At 38.5% G+C, this 16,409-nt stretch overlaps 1 protein-coding gene across 1 annotated transcript in view; it reads right to left on the bottom strand.

Annotated features, from left to right (window-relative positions):
- The window catches only part of LOC133636393 (thrombospondin type-1 domain-containing protein 7A-like), a 162,426-nt gene that overhangs the window by 85,263 nt on the left and 60,754 nt on the right, over positions 1–16,409 (bottom strand). The window contains 1 exon segment of the mRNA XM_062030385.1: positions 10,184–10,299. Within this exon segment, the coding sequence (XP_061886369.1) occupies positions 10,184–10,299 (116 nt within the window).

Here is a 16,409-nt window from a genome sequence, read left to right as displayed (position 1 = left end):
ATTTCCACCCTTTTTTCTGGTGACTACTCCCGACTACATTTTTCAACCCACTTCAACCGTTTTACCATCAAAACATTTCTCTTAATCAGGACAAACAACAAAACTGTTTTTGAACTGGAAAGCTTCAGCTTATTGTGTGAACGCTACAAATCAGCCAGACATGTGGTTTTTCTTTTTCTTCTCCAGATTTTGGCGCGCTCTACCTTCCACATTTTTCATCCCTTTCAAACCGTTCCAACTTCAAACTGTTCAGCCTATTCGGGAATTGCGGGATTTCCCTTGAAAAATTCCAAAAATTCCCAGATTTCCCAGAATTCCAGGTTTTCCGGGACATTTTTCCCCATTCAAAATGAATTGGCCATTTTTCAAACTTTCACCATTTCCAAATGTTTTAACCTATTCAAATCATTCTATTTTCAACACATTCCACCATCCTGGAAATTCAAAATAATTTGTTTCTAAATTCTAAATAATTCCAGGATTTTCCAAAATTCCTGGTTTTCCAAAGCCCTATTTCCACCCTTTGTTCCTCCCAAATTTTTCAAACCACTTCAACCGTTCCACCGTGAAAACAAGGACAAAAAAACAACAACAATTTGAACGGGAAAAATTCCCGGTTTTTCCGAAATTCCAGGAATTCCGTAATACCATTTCTCAATTAAAAATGTTACTACTTCAACATTTCTCAACCGATTTGAAAAATTTCCACACCAACCATTTAAACTCATTCAGACCAATCAAGATTTTTACCATTTTCAAAATAAATCCCGCTTTTCCCGAAATTCCCATTTTTTTCCTGAAAATCAATGGGACATTCTTCAAAGTTCCACAACTCCCACATTTTTCATCCGATTCAAACTGTTCCAACTTCAAAATATTCAGTCAGTTCAGGAATTGTGTGCTCTACTTCAAAAATTCTAAAAAAAATTCCCAGATTTCCCAGAATTCCAGGTTTTCCGGGACATTTTTCCCATTCAAAATGAATTGGCCATTTTTAAACTTTCACCATTTCCAAATGTTTTAACCTATTCAAATCATTCTATCTTCAACACATTCAACCATCCTGGAAATTCAAAATAATTTGTTTCTAAATTCAAAATAATTCCAGGATTTTCCAAAATTCCTGGTTTTCCAAAGCCCTATTTCCACCCTTTGTTCCTCCCACATTTTTCAAACCACTTCAACCGTTCCACCGTGAAAACAAGGACAAAAAAACAACAACATTTTGAACGGGAAAAATTCCCGGTTTTTCCGAAATTCCAGGAATTCCGTAATACCATTTCTCAATTAAAAATGTTACTACTTCAACATTTCTCAACCGATTTGAAAAATTTCCACACCAACCATTTTAACTCATTCAGACCAATCAAGGTTTTTACCATTTTCAAAATAAATCCCGCTTTTCCCGAAATTCCCATTTTTTTCTGAAAATCAATGGGACATTCTTCAAAGTTCCACAACTCCCACATTTTCCATCCGATTCAAACTGTTCCAACTTCAAAATATTCAGCCAGTTCAGGAATTTTTTGCTCTACTTCAAAAATTCTAAAAAAAATTGCCAGATTTCCCATAATTCCAGGTTTTCCTGGACATTTTTCCCCATTCAAAATGAATTGGCCATTTTTCAAACTTTCACCATTTCCAAATGTTTTAACCTATTCAAATCATTCTATCTTCAACACATTCCACCATCCTGGAAATTCAAAATAATTTTTTTCTAAATTTAAAATAATTCCAGGATTTTCCAAAATTCCTGGTTTTCCAAAGCATAATTTTCTACCCTTTGTTCCTCCCACATTTTTCAAACCACTTCAACCGTTCCACCGTGAAAACAAGGACAAAAAAACAACAACATTTTGAACCGGAAAAATTCCCGGTTTTCCCGAAATTCCAGGAATTCCGTAATACCATTTCTCAATTAAAAATGTTACTACTTCAAAATTTCTCAACCGATTTGAAAAATTTCCACACCAACCATTTTAACTCATTCAGACCAATCAAGGTTTTTACCATTTTCAAAATAAATCCCGTTTTTCCCGAAATTTCCAATTGTTTCTGAAATTCAATGGGACATTCTTCAAAGTTCCACAACTCCCACATTTTTCATCCGATTCAAACTGTTCCAACTTCAAAATATTCAGCCAGTTCAGGAATTCTTTGCTCTACTTCAAAAATTCTAAAAAAAATTCCCAGATTTCCCATAATTCCATGTTTTCCTGGACATTTTTCCCATTCAAAATGATATGGCCATTTTTCAAACTTTCACCATTTCCAAATGTTTCAACCTGTTCAAATCATTCTATCTTCAACACATTCCACCATCCTGGAAATTCAAAAGAATTTTTTTCTAAGTTCAAAATAATTCCAGGATTTTCCAAAATTCCTGGTTTACCAAAGCCCTATTTCCACCCTTTGTTCCTCCCACATTTTTCAAACCACTTCAACCGTTCCACCGTGAAAACAAGGACAAAAAAACAACATTTTGAACCGGAAAAATTCACGGTTTTTCCGAAATTCCAGGAATTCCGTAATACCATTTCTCAATTAAAAATGTTACTACTTCAACATTTCTCAACCGATTTGAAAAATTTCCACAACAACCATTTTAACTCATTCAGACCAATCAAGGTTTTTACCATTTTCAAAATAAATCCCGCTTTTCCCGAAATTCCAATTTTTTTCCTGAAAATCAATGGGACATTCTTCAAAGTTCCACAACTCCCACATTTTTCATCTGATTCAAACTGTTCCAACTTCAAAATATTCAGCCAGTTCAGGAATTATTTGCTCTACTTCAAAAATTGTAAAAAAAATTCCCAGATTTCCCGGAATTCCAGGTTTTCCTGGACGTTTTTCCCATTCAAAATGAATTGGCCATTTTTCAAACTTTCACCATTTCCAAATGTTTCAACCTGTTCAAATCATTCTATCTTCAACACATTCCACCATCCTGGAAATTCAAAATAATTTGTTTCTAAGTTCAAAATAATTCCAGGATTTTCCAAAATTCCTGGTTTTCCAAAGCCCTATTTCCACCCTTTGTTCCTCCCACATTTTTCAAACCACTTCAACCGTTCCACCGGGAAAACAAGGACAAAAAAACAACAACATTCTGAACCGGAAAAATTCCCGGTTTTTCCGAAATTCCAGGAATTCCGTAATACCATTTCTCAATTAAAAATGTTACTACTTCAACATTTCTCAACCGATTTGAAAAATTTCCACACCAACCATTTTAACTCATTCACACCAATCAAGGTTTTTACCATTTTCAAAATAAATCCCGCTTTTCCCGAAATTCCAATTTTTTTCCTGAAAATCAATGGGACATTCTTCAGAGTTCCACAACTCCCACATTTTTCATCCGATTCAAACTGTTCCAACTTCAAAATATTCAGCCAGTTCAGGAATTATTTGCTCTACTTCAAAAATTGTAAAAAAAAATTCCCAGATTTCCCATAATTCCAGGTTTTCCTGGACGTTTTTCCCATTCAAAATGAATTGGCCATTTTTCAAACTTTCACCATTTCCAAATGTTTCAACCTGTTCAAATCATTCTATCTTCAACACATTCCACCATCCTGGAAATTCAAAATAATTTGTTTCTAAGTTCAAAATAATTCCAGGATTTTCCAAAATTCCTGGTTTTCCAAAGCCCTATTTCCACCCTTTGTTCCTCCCACATTTTTCAAACCACTTCAACCGTTCCACCGTGAAAACAAGGACAAAAAAACAACATTTTGAACGGGAAAAATTCCCGGTTTTTCCGAAATTCCAGGAATTCCGTAATACCATTTCTCAATTAAAAATGTTACTACTTCAACATTTCTCAACCGATTTGAAAAATGTCCACACCAACTCATTCAGAGCAATCAAGGTTTTTACCATTTTCAAAATAAATCCCGCTTTTCCCGAAATTCCCATTTTTTTCCTGAAAATCAATGGGACATTCTTCAAAGTTCCACAACTACCACATTTTTCATCCGATTCAAACTGTTCCAACTTCAAAATATTCAGCCTGTTCAGGAATTGTGTGTTCTACTTCAACAATTCTAAAAAAATTTTCCCGGATTTCCCATAATTCCAGGTTTTCAGGGACATTTTTCCCATTCAAAATGAATTGGCCATTTTTCAAACTTCCACCATTTCCACATTTTTCAACCGATTCAAACCGTTCCAACTTCAAACTGTTCAGCCTATTCGGGAATTGCGGGCTTTCCCTTGAAAAATTCCAAAAATTCCCAGATTTCCCAGAATTCCAGGTTTTCCGGGACATTTTTCCCCATTCAAAATGAATTGGCCATTTTTCTAACTTTCACCATTTCCACATTTTTCAACCTATTCAAAACATTCCACCTTCAGCATATTCCACCATTCTGGACATTCAAACTACTTGTTTTCCAATTTCCCAAAAATTTCAGGATTTTTCAGAATTCCTGGTTTTCCAAAGCCCTATTTCCACCCTTTTTTCTGGTGACTACTCCCGACTACATTTTTCAACCCACTTCAACCGTTTTACCATCAAAACATTTCTCTTAATCAGGACAAACAACAAAATTGTTTTTTGAACTGGAAAGCTTCAACTTATTGTGTGAATGCTACAAAGCAGCCAGACATGTGGTTTTTCTTTTTCTTCTCCAGATTTTGGGGCGCTCTACCTTCCACATTTTTCATCCCTTTCAAACCGTTCCAACTTCAAACTGTTCAGCCTATTCGGGAATTGCGGGCTTTCCCTTGAAAAATTCAAAAAATTCCCAGATTTCCCATAATTCCAGGTTTTCCGGGACATTTTTCCCCATTCAAAATGAATTGGCCATTTTTCTAACTTTCACCATTTCCAAATGTTTCAACCTGTTCAAATCATTCTATCTTCAACACATTCCACCATCCAGGAAATTCAAAATACTTTGTTTCTAAGTTCAAAATAATTCCAGGATTTTCCAAAATTCCTGGTTTTCCAAAGCCCTATTTCCACCCTTTGTTCCTCCCACATTTTTCAAACCACTTCAACCGTTCCACCGTGAAAACAAGGACAAAAAAACAACAACATTTTGAACCGGAAAAATTCCCGGTTTTTCCGAAATTCCAGGAATTCCGTAATACCATTTCTCAATTAAAAATGTTACTACTTCAACATTTCTCAACCGATTTGAAAAATTTCCACACCAACCATTTTAACTCATTCAGACCAATGAAGGTTTTTATCATTTTCAAAATAAATCCCGCTTTTCCCGAAATTCCCATTTTTTTCTGAAAATCAATGGGACATTCTTCAAAGTTCCACAACTCCCACATTTTTCATCCGATTCAAACTGTTCCAACTTCAAAATATTCAGCCAGTTGAGGAATTATTTGCTCTACTTCAAAAATTGTAAAAAAAAATTCCCAGATTTCCCATAATTCCAGGTTTTCCTGGACATTTTTCCCATTCAAAATGAATTGGCCATTTTTCTAACTTTCACCATTTCCAAATGTTTCAACCTATTCAAATCATTCTATCTTCAACACATTCCACCATCCTGGAAATTCAAAATAATTTTTTTCTAAGTTCAAAATAATTCCAGGATTTTCCAAAATTCCGGGTTTTCCAAAGACCTATTTCCACCCTTTGTTCCTCCCACATTTTTCAAACCACTTCAACCGTTCCACCGTGAAAACATTCCTCTTAATCAGGACAAAAAAAAAAAAAACATATTGAACGGGAAAAATTCCCGGTTTTTCCGAAATTCCAGGAATTCCGTAATACCATTTCTCAATTAAAAATGTTACTACTTCAACATTTCTCAACAGATTTGAAAAATTTCCACACCAACCATTTCAACTCATTCAGACCAATCAAGGTTTTTACCATTTTCAAAATAAATCCCGCTTTTCCCGAAATTCCCATTTTTTTGTGAAAATCAATGGGACATTCTTCAAAGTTCCACAACTCCCACATTTTTCATCCGATTCAAACTGTTCCAACTTCAAAATATTCAGCCTGTTCAGGAATTGTGTGTTGTACTTCAACAATTCTAAAAAAAAATTCCCGGATTTCCCATAATTCCAGGTTTTCAGGGACATTTTTCCCATTCAAAATGAATTGGCCATTTTTCAAACGTTCACCATTTCCAAATGTTTCAACCTGTTCAAATCATTCTATCTTCAACACATTCCACCATCCTGGAAATTCAAAATCATTTGTTTCTAAGTTGAAAATAATTCCAGGATTTTCCAAAAATCCTGGTTTTCCAAAGCCCTATTTCCACCCTTTGTTCCTCCCACATTTTTCAAACCACTTCAACCGTTCCACCGTGAAAACAAGGACAAAAAAACAACAACATTTTGAACCGGAAAAATTCCCGTTTTTTCCAAAATTCCAGGAATTCCGTAATACCATTTCTCAATTAAAAATGTTACTACTTCAACATTTCTCAACCGATTTGAAAAATGTCCACACCAACCATTTTAACTCATTCAGACCAATCAAGGTTTTTACCATTTTACCCGCTTTTCCCGAAATTCCCAATTTTTTCTGAAAATCAATGGGACATTCTTTAAAGTTCCACAACTCCCACACTTTTCATCCGATTCAAACTGTTCCAACTTCAAAATATTCAGCCAGTTCAGGAATTCTTTGCTCTACTTCAAAAATTCTAAAAAAAAATCCCGGATTTCCCATAATTCCTTTGTTTTGCATTTTCCCCATTCAAAATTAATTGGCCATTTTTCAAACGCCCACAATTCCCACATTCTTCAACCCATTCAAACCATTCCACCTTCAACACATTCAACTCATCCTGGACATTCAAACTTCTATTTTTCCACGTTCAACAAATTTCCAGGAATACACAATGTTTGTATCCATCCACTTGGGTAAGCTATCCATCCACTTGGGTAAAACAGAATCCATCCTGTTTGGGTCCCACATCAAACTTCAGAGAGTCAATCACTTCACCATAAAAGTAGGTGACAGTGTCATCACCAGGAAAGATGAGGTCACCTACCTAGGTTCCATTCTAGAGGCTAACCTTTCCTGTGATAAAATGGCAACCAAGGTAATCAAAAAGGTTAACCAACGAACGAGATTTCTCTACAGAATTTCCTCTCTGGTCAACAAAAGCACCTTGAGGATTCTGGCGGGAACTCTCGTTCAACCCTTTTTCGATTACGCATGCACCTCCTGGTACCCTAGCACCTCCAAAACCCTCAAATCTAAACTCCAAACATCCCAGAACAAGCTAGTCAGGTTACTTCTAGACCTCCACCCCAGATCCCACCTCACTCCTACCCACTTCTCTAAAGTGGGCTGGCTCAAGGTGGAGGACAGAGTTAAACAACTTGCACTGAGCCTAGTCTATAAAATCCGCTACACCTCCCTGATACCGAAGTACATGTCAAACTACTTCCTTAACGTAAATGACCGCCATAACCACAACACCAGGGGGTGCTCCACTAACCACGTTAAACCCAGATTCCGAACTAACAAAGGTCTTAACTCATTCTCTTTCTATGCCACATCAATGTGGAATGCGCTCCCAACAGGTATAAAAGAAAGGGCATCTCTATCCTCCTTCAAAACCGCTATAAAAGTTCACCTCCAGGCAGCTACAACCCTAAACTAACACCCTCCCCGGATTGCTAATAATCAAATGTAAACAATCAAATGCAGATTCTTTTTCTTATGCCTTCTGATCTCTCTCTCTCTCTCTCTCTCTCTCTCTCTCTCTCTCTCTCTCTCTCTCTCTCTCTCTCTCTCTCTCTCTCTCTCTCTCTCTCTCTCTCTCTCTCTCTCTCTCTCTCTCTCTCTCTCTCTCTCTCTCTATGTCCACTACTTGATGTCCATATCCCCACCCCACCCCCCCTCCCACACTCCTGATTGTAAATAATGTAAATAATTCAATGTGATTATCTTGTGTGATGACTGTATTATGATGATAGTATATATGATAGTATATATCTGTATCATGAATCAATTTAAGTGGACCCCGACTTAAACAAGTTGAAAAACTTATTCGGGTGTTACCATTTAGTGGTCAATTGTACGGAATATGTACTTCACTGTGCAACCTACTAATAAATGTCTCAATCAATCAATCAATCAATCAATGGTAACCTATTTCCAGCCTTCTTAAGTTAGACTACTCCTTTCACATTTTCCAACCGTTCCACCGTCAAAACACTCATCATATTCAGAACAAAAGTCAAGTTCTCCTGAAATTCCAGGAATTTCCTCAATTAAAAACAGTTACTACTTCAACATTTCTTGACCGATTTAAACAATTCCAACACCAACCAATTCAGCTCATTCAGGACATCATAGGACTCATTTTCGGTAAAAAATCCCGCTTTTCCCCAAATTCCCAAATTTCCAGTAAGTTCCCATTGAAATGAATGGGACATTTTTCCAAGTTGCACAATTCCCACATTTTTCAACCTATTCAAACCATTCCAACGTCAACACATTCCACTCATCCTGGACATTCAAACTACTATTTTTCCATGTTCAACACATTTCCAGGAATTCACAATGTTTGGTAACCTATTTCCAGCCTTCTTAAGTTCGACTACTCCTTTCACATTTTTCAATCGTTCCACCGTCAAAACACTCATCATATTCAGGACAAAAACCACAATGGTTAAGGAGCTAGTAAAATTCCCGGTTTTCCCAAAATTCCAGGAATTTCTCAATTAAAAACTGTTACTACTTCAACATTTCTTGACCGATTTAAACAATTCCAACACCAACCAATTCAGCTCATTCAGGACAACATAGGACTCATTTAAAAAAAAAATCCCACATTTCCCCAAATTCCCAAATTTCCAGTAAGTCCCCATTGAAATGAATGGGATATTTTTCCAAGTTGCACAATGCCCACATTTTTCAACCTATTCAAACCATTCCAACATCAACACATTCCACTCATCCTGGACATTCAAACTACTATTTTTCCACGTTCAACAAATTTCCAGGAATTCACAATGTTTGGTAACCTATTTCCAGCCTTCTTAAGTTCGACTACTCATTTCACATTTTTCAATCGTTCCACCGTCAAAACACTCATCATATTCAGGACAAAAACCACGTTGGTTAAGGAGATAGAAAAATTCCCGGTTCTCCCGAAATTCCAGGAATTTCTCAATTAAAAACTGTTACTACTTCCACATTTCTTGACCGATTTAAACAATTCCAACACCAACCAATTCAGCTCATTCAGGACATTCCTAATCATTTTTTAAAAATCCAGCTTTTCCCAAAATTCCCAAATTTCCAGTAAGTTCCCATTGAAACTAATGGGATATTTTTCCAACTTGCACAATTCCCACATTTGTCTACTTATTCAAACCATTCCAACATCAACACATTCCACTCATCCTGGACATTCAAACTACTATTTTTCCACGTTTAACAAATTTCCAGGAATTCACAATGTTTGGTAACCTATTTCCAGCCTTCTTATGTTCGACTACTCCTTTCACATTTTTCAATCATTCCACCGTCAAAACACTCATCATATTCAGGACAAAAACCACGTTGGTTAAGGAGTTAGAAAAATTCCCGGTTTTCCCAAAATTCCAGGAATTTCTCAATTAAAAACTGTTACTACTTCCACATTTCTTGACCGATTTAAACAATTCCAACACCAACCAATTCAGCTCATTCAGGACATTCCTAATTTTTTTAAATCCAGCTTTTCCCAAAATTCCCAAATTTCCAGGAAGTTCCCATTGAAATGAATGGGACATTTTTCCAAGTTGCACAATGCCCACATTTGTCTACCTATTCAAACCATTCCAACATCAACACATTCCACTCATCCTGGACATTCAAACTAACACTTTCCCAAGTTCCAAAACCAAATTCCTGTTTTCCTGGAAATTCAAACTCTTCAACATTCTTAGACAATACATTTAAATGAATGATTGAAATAAAAATGATGTCATACATGAACTTCATACACACATGTTGCAACACTGACCTAATCAGCAAGCTGGCCTTTAATAGTAAACAATGTCTTTAGTTATAAATGAGTTATTACATGAGTTATGATGTGTGAAGAAAGACATTTACCTATGTGACAGGTGGACGAAGAAAGACATTTACCTATGTGACAGGTGGAAGAAGCAAGACATTTACCTATGTGACAGGTGGAAGAAGAAAGACATTTACCTATGTGACAGGTGGAAGAAGCAAGACATTTACCTATGTGACAGGTAGAAGGACAGCTGCTCCAGTCACTGTAAGACGTGACAACACAGTCTCTCTTGCAGGGCAGCAGGCACGGTCGCACCGTGTCTGGACGCAGACTCTCTGGACACCTATGACACAAACATGTCACACTTAGTACACACATGTCACACTTAGTACACATTTGTGTCACACTTAGTACACACATGTGTCACACTTAGTACACATTTGTGTCACACTTAGTACAAACATGTGTCACACTTAGTACACATTTGTGTCACACTTAGTACACATATGTGTCACACTTAGTACACATGTGTGTCACACTTGATACACACATGTCACACTTAGTACCCATATGTGTTACACTTGGTACACATGTCACACTTGGTACACACAGGTCACACTTAGTACACAAATGTGTCACACTTGGTACACACGTCACACTTGGTACACACATGTCACACCTAGTACACACATGTCACACTTAGTACCCATATGTGTCACACTTGGTACACACGTCACACTTGGTACACACATGTCACACTTGGTACACACATGTCACACTTAGTACCCATATGTGTCACACTTGGTACACACATGTCACACTTGGTACACACGTCACACTTGGTACACACATGTCACACTTAGTACCCATATGTGTCACACTTGGTACACACATGTCACACTTGGTACGCACAGGTCACACTTAGTACACATATGTGTCACACTTGGTACACACATGTCACACTTAGTACACACATGTCACACTTAGTACCCATATGTCACATATGTCACACTTAGTACCCATATGTGTCACACTTGGTACACACGTCACACTTGGTACACACATGTCACACTTAGTACACACATGTCACACTTAGTACCCATATGTGTCACACTTGGTACACACATGTCACACTTGGTACACACGTCACACTTGGTACACACATGTCACACTTAGTACCCATATGTGTCACACTTGGTACACACATGTCACACTTGGTACACACGTCACACTTGGTACACACATGTCACACTTAGTACCCATATGTGTCACACTTGGTACACACATGTCACACTTGGTACACACGTCACACTTGGTACACACATGTCACACTTAGTACCCATATGTGTCACACTTGGTACACACATGTCACACTTGGTACGCACAGGTCACACTTAGTACACATATGTGTCACACTTGGTACACACATGTCACACTTAGTACACACATGTCACACTTAGTACCCATATGTGTCACACTTAGTACACACATGTCACACTTAGTACCCATATGTGTCACACTTGGTACACACATGTCACACTTAGTACACACATGTCACACTTAGTACCCATATGTGTCACACTTGGTACACACATGTCACACTTAGTACACACAGGTCACACTTAGTACCCATATGTGTCACACTTGGTACACACATGTCACACTTAGTACACACATGTCACACTTAGTACCCATATGTGTCACACTTGGTACAAACATGTCACACTTAGTACCCATATGTGTCACACTTGGTACACACATGTCACACTTAGTACACACATGTCACACTTAGTACCCATATGTGTCACACTTAGTACACACATGTCACACTTAGTACCCATATGTGTCACACTTAGTACACACAGGTCACACTTGGTACCCATATGTGTCACACTTGGTACACACATGTCACACTTAGTACACACATGTCACACTTGGTACACACATGTCACACTTAGTACACACATGTCACACTTAGTACCCATATGTGTCACACTTGGTACACACATGTCACACTTAGTACCCATATGTGTCACACTTGGTACACACATGTCACACTTGGTACACACGTCACACTTGGTACACACATGTCACACTTAGTACCCATATGTGTCACACTTGGTACACACATGTCACACTTGGTACACACGTCACACTTGGTACACACAGGTCACACTTAGTACACACACGTCACACTTGGTACACACATGTCACACTTAGTACACACATGTCACACTTAGTACCCATATGTGTCACACTTGGTACAAACATGTCACACTTGGTACACACGTCACACTTGGTACACACATGTCACACTTAGTACCCATATGTGTCACACTTGGTACACACATGTCACACTTGGTACACACGTCACACTTGGTACACACATGTCACACTTAGTACCCATATGTGTCACACTTGGTACACACATGTCACACTTGGTACGCACAGGTCACACTTAGTACACATATGTGTCACACTTAGTACACACATGTCACACTTAGTACCCATATGTGTCACACTTAGTACACACATGTCACACTTAGTACCCATATGTGTCACACTTAGTACACACATGTCACACTTAGTACCCATATGTGTCACACTTGGTACACACATGTCACACTTAGTACACACATGTCACACTTAGTACCCATATGTGTCACACTTGGTACACACATGTCACACTTAGTACACACAGGTCACACTTAGTACCCATATGTGTCACACTTGGTACACACATGTCACACTTAGTACACACATGTCACACTTAGTACCCATATGTGTCACACTTGGTACAAACATGTCACACTTAGTACCCATATGTGTCACACTTGGTACACACATGTCACACTTAGTACACACATGTCACACTTAGTACCCATATGTGTCACACTTAGTACACACATGTCACACTTAGTACCCATATGTGTCACACTTAGTACACACAGGTCACACTTGGTACCCATATGTGTCACACTTGGTACACACATGTCACACTTAGTACACACATGTCACACTTGGTACACACATGTCACACTTAGTACACACATGTCACACTTAGTACCCATATGTGTCACACTTGGTACACACATGTCACACTTAGTACCCATATGTGTCACACTTGGTACACACATGTCACACTTGGTACACACGTCACACTTGGTACACACATGTCACACTTAGTACCCATATGTGTCACACTTGGTACACACATGTCACACTTGGTACACACGTCACACTTGGTACACACATGTCACACTTAGTACCCATATGTGTCACACTTGGTACACACATGTCACACTTGGTACGCACAGGTCACACTTAGTACACATATGTGTCACACTTGGTACACACATGTCACACTTAGTACACACATGTCACACTTAGTACCCATATGTGTCACACTTAGTACACACATGTCACACTTAGTACCCATATGTGTCACACTTGGTACACACATGTCACACTTAGTACACACATGTCACACTTAGTACCCATATGTGTCACACTTGGTACACACATGTCACACTTAGTACACACAGGTCACACTTAGTACCCATATGTGTCACACTTGGTACACACATGTCACACTTAGTACACACATGTCACACTTAGTACCCATATGTGTCACACTTGGTACAAACATGTCACACTTAGTACCCATATGTGTCACACTTGGTACACACATGTCACACTTAGTACACACATGTCACACTTAGTACCCATATGTGTCACACTTAGTACACACATGTCACACTTAGTACCCATATGTGTCACACTTAGTACACACAGGTCACACTTGGTACCCATATGTGTCACACTTGGTACACACATGTCACACTTAGTACACACATGTCACACTTGGTACACACATGTCACACTTAGTACACACATGTCACACTTAGTACCCATATGTGTCACACTTGGTACACACATGTCACACTTAGTACCCATATGTGTCACACTTGGTACACACATGTCACACTTAGTACACACATGTCACACTTAGTACCCATATGTGTCACACTTAGTACACACATGTCACACTTAGTACCCATATGTGTCACACTTAGTACACACAGGTCACACTTAGTACCCATATGTGTCACACTTGGTACACACATGTCACACTTAGTACACACATGTCACACTTGGTACACACATGTCACACTTAGTACACACATGTCACACTTAGTACCCATATGTGTCACACTTGGTACACACATGTCACACTTAGTACCCATATGTGTCACACTTGGTACACACATGTCACACTTAGTACCCATATGTGTCACACTTGGTAAGCACATGTGACACTTGGTACACATATGTAGTACATATTCAGTATGTGACACATAGTAAATATGACATGTAGTAGAGAACATTGGACAAATATATGACATGTAGTACATATTCAGTATGTCACACGTAGCCAATATATGTCATGTAGTAGAGAACATAGGATACTATATGACATGTAGTAAACGACATAGGACCAATATGTGACATGTAGTACATATTTAGTGTGTGACACGTAGTAAATATATGACATGTAGTACAGAACAAAGGACAAATATGTGACATGTAGTACAGGACATAGGACAAATATGACATGTAGTAGAGTACATAGGACAAATATGTGACATGTAGTACAGTACATAGGACAAATATGTGACATGTAGTACAGTACATAGGACAAATATGTGACATGTAGTACAGGACATAGGACAAATATGACATGTAGTAGAGTACATAGGACAAATATGTGACATGTAGCAGAGAACATAAGAAAAATGTGTGACATGTAGTAGAGTACATAGGACAAATATGTAACATGTAGTAGAGCACATAATCTAATCTAATCTAAGTGACATGTAGTAAATATGTGACATGTAGTACAGTATATAGGACAAATATGTAATATGTAGTACATATACAGTATATGACATAGTACAGTATATATGACAAATATGTAATATGTAGTACATATACAGTATATGACATATAGTACAGAACATAGGACAAATATGTGACATGTAGTAGAGAACATAGGACAAATATGTGACATGTAGTACATTTAAGTGACACATAGTAAATATGTGACATCTAGTACAGTATAAAGGACAAATATGTGACACGTAGTACATTTAAGTGACACGTAGTAAATATGTGACATGTAGTACAGTATATAGGACAAATATGTGACATGTAGTACATTTAAGTGACACGTAGTAAATATGTGACATGTAGTACAGTATATAGGACAAATATGTGACATGTAGTACATATACAGTATATGACATGTAGTACAGAACATAGGACACATATGTGAGATGTAGTACATTTAAGTGACAGTATTGCTAGGTTTTAGGCAGCTGTGAGGTGATTGGTGCAGAGAATTTTGTTTTATTAACAATCACCACCATTCTCAGATCCAGCGCAGGGAGATTATTATTATTATTATTATTTATTCTTCATGTTCTTCATGTCTTTACTTCAGTCTTCACTTTCACTGCCTTCTACTTTATTCTTGACAATATTATTTTTGTGTTTCTTCATAAATTGGAAGATTCCTGACCCTGGTCATGTCAAGAAGAGATGCTGAGGCGTAACAAGAGAACATTATTGGATGATGAATGATATTTGTGAGGCATTAAAATGACACATTAGGATGATGTTGGATTGTGGAAAGAAAGCTGAGGCAGCACTTCTCTGCTTCCACACTGGACTCATTTGCATACTCTGCAGGGGGCTGGCACAATAACACCTTCACTTGAATACATGAATACATGAATACATCATCCATGGTCCCAGCAGACGCCTGCAGGGTCACACAGAGACCCAGATGCTTGGAACAGCAGCTGGTGTCTGCTGGACCCAAGTCCATGTGGAGTAGAACCAAACCAAGTCCATGTGGAGAAGAACCAAACTAAGTCCATGTGGAGAAGAACCAAACAAAGTGGAGAAGAACCAAACCAAGTCCATGTGGAGTAGAACCAAACCAAGTCCATGTGGAGAAGAACCAAACCAAGTCCATGTGGAGTAGAACCAAACCAAGTCCATGTGGAGAAGAACCAAACCAAGTCCATGTGGAGTAGAACCAAACCAAGTCCATGTGGAGAAGAACCAAACCAAGTCCATGTGGAGAAGAACCAAACCAAGTCCATGTGGAGTAGAACCAAACCAAGTCCATGTGGAGAAGAACCAAACCAAGTCCATGTGGAGTAGAACCAAACCAAGTCCATGTGGGACGTGGGCCGTCACGCCATTGGGACGTGGCCCGCCACGCCATTGGGACGTGGCCCGTCACACCGTTGGGACGTGGCCCGCCACGCCGTTGGGACGTGGCCCGCCACGCCGTTGGGACGTGGCCCGCCACGCCGTTGGGACGTGGCCCGCCACGCCGTGGCCCGCCACGCCGTTGGGACGTGGCCCGCCACGCCGTTGGGA

The sequence above is a fragment of the Entelurus aequoreus genome, linkage group LG20 (genome assembly GCF_033978785.1).
Source record: "Entelurus aequoreus isolate RoL-2023_Sb linkage group LG20, RoL_Eaeq_v1.1, whole genome shotgun sequence".
Taxonomy (NCBI): domain Eukaryota; kingdom Metazoa; phylum Chordata; class Actinopteri; order Syngnathiformes; family Syngnathidae; genus Entelurus; species Entelurus aequoreus.
This window is presented reverse-complemented; position numbering and strand designations above follow the sequence as displayed.